This window comes from Hibiscus syriacus, unplaced genomic scaffold (assembly GCF_006381635.1).
Source record: "Hibiscus syriacus cultivar Baekdansim isolate YM2019G1 unplaced genomic scaffold, ASM638163v2 tig00111721_pilon, whole genome shotgun sequence".
Lineage (NCBI taxonomy): Eukaryota > Viridiplantae > Streptophyta > Magnoliopsida > Malvales > Malvaceae > Hibiscus > Hibiscus syriacus.
Window position 1 is genome coordinate 662254 of NW_024063164.1, and position 10272 is coordinate 672525.

At 33.6% G+C, this 10272-nt stretch overlaps 1 protein-coding gene across 1 annotated transcript; it reads right to left on the reverse strand.

Annotated features, from left to right (window-relative positions):
• Positions 1-2017: 2017 nt before the first annotated feature.
• Positions 2018-4042, reverse strand: LOC120168837 (putative 12-oxophytodienoate reductase 11). The gene is made up of 5 exons (XM_039177127.1): positions 3927-4042; positions 3708-3848; positions 3096-3226; positions 2827-3003; positions 2018-2670 (listed from the first exon to the last, which is right to left on the reverse strand). The coding sequence occupies exons 1-5, from the start codon at positions 4025-4027 to the stop codon at positions 2078-2080; spliced, it is 1143 nt and encodes a 380-aa protein (XP_039033058.1). The 5' UTR covers positions 4028-4042; the 3' UTR covers positions 2018-2077.
• Between the last annotated feature and the right edge of the window lie 6230 nt (positions 4043-10272).

The following is a 10272-nucleotide window of genomic DNA, read 5'->3' on the forward strand; positions in this document are numbered from 1 at the left end:
GTTCCAAATAAAACATGGTAATGTTAATGCAACTCCTCGATTCACCATTTTAGGCTTAAAACCGAAGGACTGCTGCCTTGGAAGCTCTGGTGGCCATGGTTTTCACCGGTGTCATTTCCATCAAAGCTGCTTACGCCGAGCTACAACTGGCTCAACACCCTTAAACAACGACGCCATTCAAGCGGCCGATGAAGCCGTCGTGGAACAACTCAAAGTTCTTTCGGAGCTAAAGCACAAGTTTTTAAAGCAGGAGCTTGATGTTTCACCTCAAGTCACTTTGATGCTAGCCGAGATCCAAGAACAACAAAGCTTGATGCGCACTTATGAGATCAGAATCAAGAAGCTTGAATCTGATATCGTAAGAAAAATTGCAGACATTTCTTTACACCATAAGCAGCTTAAAGATTGCACCTTTTTAAACAAGTCCATGGAGAAGAAACTAAACCAAAGTGGGCTTCTCTCAATGTTCGATAACATCAAGATCACAATGTTGAATCCCAGTGATTTCGTGCAAGTTCTGCACTTTACGATGAAATTTGTTCGTAGTTTCGTGAGGTTGATGATGAAGGAGATGGAGATAGCAAAATGGGATGTTGATGCAGTTGCTAAAAGCATCGATCCTGGTACCATTCTGGCAAAACAAAGCCATCGATGCTTTGTCTTTGAATCTTTTGTGTGTAAAACAATGTAGATATTTACTGTAAAAAGACACATGACACCAGCCTGAATATGCATATATGAGGGAAACTGCTGAAATGGAAATTTAGAGGCAACGAGAAGATTTAGAGGCAACGAGAAGATTCAAGTCGATGGGGTCTCGATTCAAATCTCGTGGGACGTGTATAACTGGACACTGGTTGTTTGATCGGGATTTGAATAATGGGCATGCATTTTTTGTGTTTAAGTTTGAGGATGAAGATGAAGGCTCTGAAGTTCTCGCAAGTAGTGCTCTCAAGTCTCAACAATATCCCACATCGTCCAGATACTATAAGATGACAGAACAAGCTTCATATAAAACAAGGGGGCTTGTGCAGTTCAAAACTTACCATTCTCGGCCTGTTTGGCTAAGATTTGAGCTTTGATCGAGCTTAAAATTGAGCTTAGATCAAGCTTAAAATTGAGCTTGGATCGAGCTTAAAATCAAGCTTGGATCGAGCTTAAAATTGAGTTTGAGTCTTGAGTTTCAATCGAGTTTTTATATTTTTTTGAGTTTGAACCTTTTCGAGTTTGAGTCGAGTTTTAATATTATATTTCGAGTTCGAGTCGAGCTTCATAATTTTTAGCTCGCGAGTTTTTGAGTCGAGTCGAGCTTACTATAAAAGTTTTCAAGTTCGAGTCGAGTTCAGCAATACTCGAGCTCGACTCGGCTCGTTTACACCCCTAGCTGGGTTGTTGATGGAAACGTTATGACAACTATTTTACAATGAGTCTTTTTCATGTAATCGTTGGGGTGATCGGAAAAGTAATTAAGGTGGATTATAACACAATGGAAGGGAAGAGAGGAAACTTTTCTAGATTGGTGATGGTTATCAATATCACTAAACCTCTAAAGGCGGCTATCTTCATCCATGGATTTTGTCAACAAATTGAATATGAGGGCTCACCTACAATATGCTACTCTTGTGGAAGTTTGTGGAAATTCATTAACCAAAGATCTAAACACTTGCTCGGCTATTAACAAGGATGAAGATTCACTGCAATCCAATGATTTATTTAGACCTTGGATGTAGGCGCCTAGTTGGAGAAGGAAACCTATGCAGCCGAGATGTACACTGGTAACAAGGAAGGATAATTTGGAAAGCAAATTAGGAGGATCAAATTCAAGATTTAACGCACTAATTAGGAGGATCAAATAATATAAATTATATTTAATGCAATTATATATGACATTACGTATTAAAATTACACGATTTATCAAGTTACTAGACAATGTCATAGTACTTGGTACAAGGAAACCTTACAAAACATCATAAAATGAGATCTCAAGAGAGAGAGAAAGAAAAAGAAAGTTACAAATGCTGAATTTTAAATTGATTTGATTATTGAAAATACTTGCCAAATCCCAATCTCAACAAGTCTAAGCAGTGTTTTCAAGAAATGGATAGTCAGTGTAGCCAACAACAGGATCCGGTTCACAGTAGGTACTTCGGTTGTGCTTGGTGAGAGGCGCATTGAGCTCAAATCTCTTTGGCAAATCAGGATTGGACAAAAACAAACGACCAAAGGACACAAGATCAGTGCGGTTTTCAGCCACAGCTTTGTTACCATCTTCTTTATCATACCCTCCAGCTACAATGAAAGTGCCCTTAAAAGCCTTCCTCATGGGAAGCAAACTTTCAGTTGTTTCAAAACTTTCTTCTGAAAGTTTCATCCTTGGTTCCACCATATGGCAGTATAGGATGTCATATTTGTTCAATGACTCAGCCATGTAAACGCCCAATGCGGTCGGATCAGAATCACCTGAGTCCAAGTAGGTTGCATATGGAGATAGCCTGAGTCCAACTCTGTCCGCTCTTATCTCATTAGCAACAGCTTCAACTACCTCTAAGGCGAACCTGCAGCGGTTTTCTAGAGACCCTCCATATTGATCTGTTCGATCATTAATGTGATCTTTCATGAACTGGTCTAGTAGATATCCGTGTGCCCCGTGTATCTCAACTCCATCAAAACCTGTGAATCCAAAGGCGTCGTTTTAGAGAAAGAAAAAATAGCAAAAAGGGAAACACTGAGATTTAAATAGCGATTGCGATCACATTTGCGGTAGCAAATTGCTATTTAAATCCTTGACCCTAGCATAGAAGTTGTTAAAGGGAGATAGGAACTTGCCAGCTTCCATGGCATTCCTTGCAGCAAGTCTGTACTCATTCACAACTTGAGGGATCTCTTCAGTCGCTAATCTCCTCGGAGGAGAGAATTTCGCAGGCTCCTCGGAATTTGCTTGAACTTGGGGCTTCAATACATTGCTGGTGGAGGAGATAGGAGGTTGCCCATTTGGCTGATATTCTGTTTATTGAGGTATCAGCAAGATATTATAGAAGAAAAGAGTAGTAATCCTTGATAAACACACACTCAACAAAGAGAAAATCCAAACTCACCATACGTAGAAGCCCTTCCAACATGCCATATCTGACAAAAGAAGATCCCACCTTTTGCATGGACAGCATCTACAATGGGTTTCCATGCCTCTACTTGCTCTTTTGACCATATACCAGGTGTATCTTTGTACCTTTATTTTATAAGGATAGACCCCCAACTTTTTAGTTTGATGCTAAAAATGATTAAAAAAGGGTACAATTCAATATTATATATATCCAAACGGAAAATTTGATTATGTAGGGGTGAGAAAAAAGATTTCTCCGTCATTGTTATAGTGTAAAGGGGAAAATGTCGAGTATACCACGCGACTTCAACTTTTTCGAAGAAAACTCATAGACTACAGTGTGTCTTCCTCATTATCAACCATTTTTTCCTTGCTCTGCATATTCATGCAGGTTGTTTGAGAAAGCTAAAGACGCATGACAATTCATGCGTCTTCCACTGAAGAATTGAAATAGCGTGATGTTTTAGGCGTCTTTCCTCGACACTATAACAATAATCCTAGTTCATAAAATAATATGGTGGAGCTCTACATGAGCAAAATTGTCATATCCAAACGTTTTCCTCTACATTTATAGGGTGCGGTAGTAATAAAAAGAGAGTTAGATTACCCTCGACCAGCTTCAGAAATGACAGTAGCCTCGCTTATAATAAGACCACCGTTGGCGGCTCTGTGGGAATAGTATATGGCGGCATGCGGCTGAGGAATATTGTTCCAAGATCTCTGCCTTGTCATTGGTGGCATTACCATTCTGAGAGCCAAAAACAAAAATGATGAAACCCTTACTTTGAGTTCATACAACATTGGCAGAAGAAAATATGAGAATTACCTATAAGAAAGATTAAATTTTCCCATTTTGTACGGAGTAAGAACAGGCATCGTGGCAGTTTGTTCCACTTCTTGCTGTACAGTTTCTACACTGTGTCCCATTATTTTTCTGGTTTCTGCAGTAACTGAGAACAAAACCCTTCGATTTTGGTTTAGTTTGGTGCTAGAACTCGATTGCCACTTCCTTTTTGATATGGATTTAGATGGTTTTATAGTGCCATGAAAGTAGCAGCCTGTGTACAACTTAGAAAACGAATAAATTCAAACACCTGGTGGGCGAATATGTCTGCCCTGCAGTTTTTTTTTAAAATTATTCTTTTAGGTATAGGGTATTATTTTTTAAAGTCTCACTACTATTAAAATTTATATAATAACCCCTGGTTATAAGGAGTTGTTTTGTTGAGTATATTGATTATTAAAAATTACAAAAATGGTCACTCGACTGTTCATTATATTCTGAACTTTTTCTTTTCAGTTAAAAAATTAAAAGTCATCTAAGCTATACGTTAACATGTTGATTGAGATATGATAGTATTTGAGATTATGATATCAAATTTTATCATATTTCAATCAGCAGGTTAACGTCCAACTCAGACTGTCGTTAATTTTTAAACGGAAAAATGTAGGTTTGGAACATAATAAATAGTCTGATGACTATTTTATAATATTTAATAGTCAATGAAATCAACAAATAACTCCCAATAGTTGAGAGTGCATTTTGTAACTTTTAATAGTTGGAGGATTTAATAAATAATATCTTATAATTAAAGAATTATTTGTGTACTTTATCATATTCTTTTTAGGTATATTTTTCCAAGTTGTAAATACAAAATACAATCATAAGTTATACAAACATATTAACAATTAAAATATATCTGAAAACAATCTACATAATAAAATTTAAATAAAAATTAAAAGTCAATTTGATTACCTGAAGATTAAAGACTTCAATCTTTGCCAACTACGTGAGTATAAAATTAACTTCACCAACCGAATTAAGCAATGGAACGAACCGTACGCCATAATCCATATTATTCTATCTCTTTTTTTTTAAGTTATTTTTACGTTCAAATATGGATGGACAGAAGATTTTGAAATTTACTTAAGATATGGAGTCCATAATATTAAAATTTACCTCTAATTTTATATTAACTAATTATTTTAATTCTTAATTTTTCTAAATATTTAATATTTTATTTTAGATCAAAATAATTATTAATTATATAAAAATCATTAATGGACCTACGATAAGTATTATAGCTATATAATAATTTTTATATAAAATAAAAATATATGATCGGTTGGTTAAGTTGTTTATTTTTATTTCTTTATATTTTTTTAGATCATAGGTTTCAGACCGATTAGGAGCACTCTCCTGTCATCCCTCAAAGTCTTCCCTTATTCTCTCCTCTAAGTAAGATTAAGTTACATGTGTCGGGATGAAGCCTTTCTTCATATGGGAAGGGATATTACCCCTCCCAAATATTTTTTGTTATAATAGAATTTTAGATCATTTTGAATTTAAATATTAATTAAATAAAGTCTTTGTTTATCTAATTTTCTATTTAAATATTTAATAGACTATTTGTTAGGATTTGAAGAGGCTCAATTGAACAACTGAAAAAGTGCAAAGTGGGTTAATTGAGAATAATTTAATTAGGGAGAAATGAGAGCAAAAGATAAAAAATTTGGCACAAGGATTTAAAGTGGTTCGACTTATCAACGAAATCTACATCCACTACCTTAGATCATCACTAAGGATTTTCTAACAAATTCACTAATTTGTTCTTTCTTTTTCAAGGGCAAAGAGATAACATTTACAACTCCCTATCTTTTGAATTGGCTAAGATAGAACCAAAACCCCTTTACAAAAGGTGAAAAGAAGTAAACAAATAAACCTCTTAAAGATAGGTGTTTACAAGAATTTAGCTCACTAAAACACAAATATTTACAAGAGAGATAAAATAAGATTGGAAAACTCTTCTCTTGTGTTTGATTGCTTGAATATTTGTTCTTAACCTTCTTCAAGTATCCTCAACTTGTATTTATATGTTGTAATGTTGTTGTGGTCGTTTCTAGCCGTTAGGAGTATTTTGGAGCGTTGGGGATCAGTTTTCGTGCAAAATAAAGCTGCCCAGAATAAAGGGTATCAGTACTCCTAAAGGGAGTATCGATACTACCTTTGTTATATTTAAATTAACTAGCCATTACTAGTCGTTGGGGCCTAATGGTATCAATACTATGCATATGGTATCGATACTACTATGCATAGTAGTATTGGTACCCCTTTGGGTATCTGTACCATTTTTGCATTCTAGAATTTGAGCAATGCTGGTAGTATCGATACTTCCCTTACCTTGGTATCGGTACCATATGAACATTGTTGATACTGTTCATAAGGTATCGATACTGTAAGAACAGTATCGGTACTACTTGTCCAGAAAAATGTTTTGTGCTCAATTCCAAGCTTTAAGGAACTTTGAATTATTTTAGAAAACTTTGAAAAACTTTAAATAAATTCAATTCAAGTCCAAAATTGTTTTCTTTAATTTGTTATATCAAAATATAGTTCAACAATCTCTCCCTTTTTGATATAACAAAACATTTGAAAAATTGTTTTTGACAAAACTCCCCCTTAGTAAAATATTTGATGAAAAATATACCAATTATTAGAAAATATGTGAAAATGTTCAGCTCCCTTTTTATTATGAAATTGAATTTTTCAAACCATATTTCTCCTCCTTTTTGTTAGATCAAAAGGAATTCAACTTTAAAGTTCAAAAATAACCTTGGAGAGTAAGTGGTAAATTTGATATTAAAAGCATTTGAAAAATCAAAGCTCCCCCTCAAAAATAGCACTCCAAACAAAAATTAGCTTTAAAATCTTGACACTTCAAAAAAAAAATTAATTTCATCAAAGAGTAAATAAAATGTTAGTAACACATGAAATTCAATATATCCAAGTCTAAAATACTTTATGCAATACCAATGATTAAAACTAAGTACATATGCATAAAGCTTTCAAAAATGTTATGCATTTGAAAAATTTGATATCAATTGTTAGAGAGATATCATTTGCATTTTTAAATTTCATGCATAAACATTTAAATTTAGGTCAAAAATTTAAATTTTGTAAAAAAAAAAGCATTTGAAAAGTTGATATCAATTGTAAGAGAGATATCATTTGTATTGAAAATTAATTTTGACCAAAATTCATTATGATAAAAAAATTATGAAAAATCATTAAAAATTTAAAATGTTCATCATAAAACGTTTTCAACATACATGAGATTAAAAACAAAACATATCATTTTAAGATCAAAACCCATGCATGTTTAAAACTAAATGAGCAACCAAATACTCAAAATCAAAAGCATTAAGCTTAGGGGTTACTCATTGCTTTTCAAGTGTGGCTAGAGCATTTAAATATCTTCACTTTGATCACCATTGCTCCCACACACCTACAAGAGACATTTAAGTAGATGTTGGTATCCAAATTGCTTTGGATCCTTGAACGTTAGTTTCAATGCCCTTGTTCCTTTAGGAACTCATACTTGTCTAATTTTAAAAGATTTTCTTTTCTTTATGGGACAAGTATGTTCATTGTGACCATGATAATGACAATGTGAGCATTTTGTCATTACGAAACTAGATAAATTATTTAAAATGATTTCATTTTCTTTTGTTAAGCATTCAAGCTTAACTTTTAAATCAAAACAATCTTTTTCAAAACTTTCAATTTTCATTTTTGAAAGCTTTAAATCCTTTTTCAAAAATTTCATTTTGGTTTTCAAAATCCATTTTAGCTTTCAAAAGAAAATCATTTTCAACTTTAAATTTAGAAATTAATTTCTTGTATTTGGAGTTCATGGTCTCAAACTCCGAAAATAATTCATTGTATTCATCTTGTAACTCATTAAAAGAATATGAATTTAATCCATTTGAGTTAGAAGATACCTCGGGCTCTTCACGAGCCATTAAGGACACAACCTTTTTTTTGGTTCTTCTTTCTTGTTTCCATGAAGCTTTTTGAGCTTATTCCAAAGCTCCTTGGCACTTGAACAGGAAGAAACTCCTTCATTTACTTCAGGACCAAATGCACAAAACAACATGTGCATGACCTTGGCATTAAGTTGAGCTTTCTTCCGTTCTTGGGCACTCCACTTATTCTTCTTCTTCTTTGGAGAAGAGTAGTCGTTCTCGATCATCTCCCATGCATCAAGATCATTGGATTGTATGAATAGCTTCATTAGTTTCTTCCAATGACGGTGGTTGGCTCTATTGAAGTATGGAGGCTTCTTGATCTGTTGGGAGCCTTCCATGTTGAACGAGCCGGAGGTGGAAGTCATCTTCTCGGTTGTGTCGGGAATCGGTAGAGATTCTTCTAGAATTGTCTCAAGGTGGTTAAACCTTCTAATGAGTCAAGTTCTGATAGAATCTTTGTTAGGATTTGAAGAGGCTCAATTGAATAACCAAAAATGTGCAAAGGGGGTTAATTGACAATAATTTAATTAAGGAGTAAGGAGAGCAAAAGATAGAAAATTTGGCACAAGGATTTAAAGTGGTTCGACTTATCAACCAAGTCTACATCCACTAACTTAGCTCCTCACTAAGGATTTTTTAACAAATTCACTAAATTGTTCTTTCTTTTTCAAGGGTAAAGAGATAACATTTACAACTCCCTATCTTTTGAATTGGCTAAGATAGAACCAAAACCCCTTTACAAAAGGTGAAAAGAAGTAAACAAATAAACCTATCAAAGGTAGGTGTTTACAAGAATTTAGCTCGCTAAAACAAAAATATTTACAAGAGAGAGAAAATAAGATTGGAAAACTCTTCTCTTGTGTTTGATTGCTTGGATAAGTGTTCTTAACCTTCTTCAAGTGTCCTCAACTTGTATTTATATGTTGGAATGTTGTTGTGGTTGTTTTTAGCCGTTGGGAGTGTTTTGGAGCCGTTGGGGATCAATTTTTGTGTAAAATAAAGCTGCCCCGAACAAAGGGTATCGGTACTCCTAAAGGGAGTATCGGTACTACTTTGTTATATTTAAATTAACTAGCCGTTGGGGTCTAATGGTATCGATACTAAGCCTTTGGGTATCGATACCATTTTTGCATTATGAAATTTAAGCAATACTGGTAGTATCGATACTACCTAGTGAGTATCGATACTTCCCTTACCTTGGTATCAGTACTATATGAACAATATCGGTACTGTTCATGAGGTATCGATACTGTAAGAACAGTATCGGTACTACTTATCCAGAAAAATGTTTTGTGCTCAATTCCAAGCTTTAAGGATTTTGAATTATTTTTGAAAACTTTGAAAAACTTTGAATAAATTCAATTCAAGTCCAAAATGTAACACCCATATCCCGTATATGTTTCCATATACGAAATACAGATGTCACATCACTTTAAAAATGTTTACTCATTTGAAAATCCTTTAAAATTTTGTTTCAAACTTAATTCCACCTGATTTAACATAATATGTAAGTATTCGTTGAAGACGCAATACAAAATATTTTGTTAAATTTAATTACATGCCATATAAGTTTCCAAAATGATTACTATTGTCCTAATGTTACTGAAGAGTCAACCTTAATAGATGATATCTGCTGCTACTGTTGCACTCCTTACTTGATTAGTCTCCGCTTTTACCTATGCGAGAAAGCAACACACATTAAGTATTTACTTAGTGATATATAATATTGTAAAGTAACCTTTATGTATACATAAGTATGCCATATTATTTAGTTCACATCAAATTGTATATTCTTTAAGGATTCTATAATCCTTCTCAGTTAAATTGTATTCCATTCGCAATTATCATAATCATTAGCCATTTTTCTTTATTTTCATTAATAACATCCATTCATGTTTATAATGCACCATTATGCACTTTCAATTATAGCATACTTTTATGCTAATAATGCACCCATGTGCATTTCAACTATGGCATCCTTTCATGCCGATAATGCACCCATATGCATTATTATTTTGGGTATCATTTTATGCCGATAATGCACCCATATGCATTATTATTTTGACATCCTTTCATGCCGATAATGCACCCACATGTATTATTATTTTGGGCATCATTTCATGTCGATAATGTACCCATATGTATTATTATTTTGTTCATTCTTTTTAAGCATTTCATACTCTAAAACTCATTCACAATATCATTTCCATACATTAAATAAAAACATATTAACTACTGTAAAACATACGTTTAAATTTAAATATTTTAACTTGACTAATTGTGAATCATCTTCATCGAAATTGTATACAATAAATGTACTCACCTGGTAATCCCCGCTAATAAAGTGTAGAGACGTATGGCTA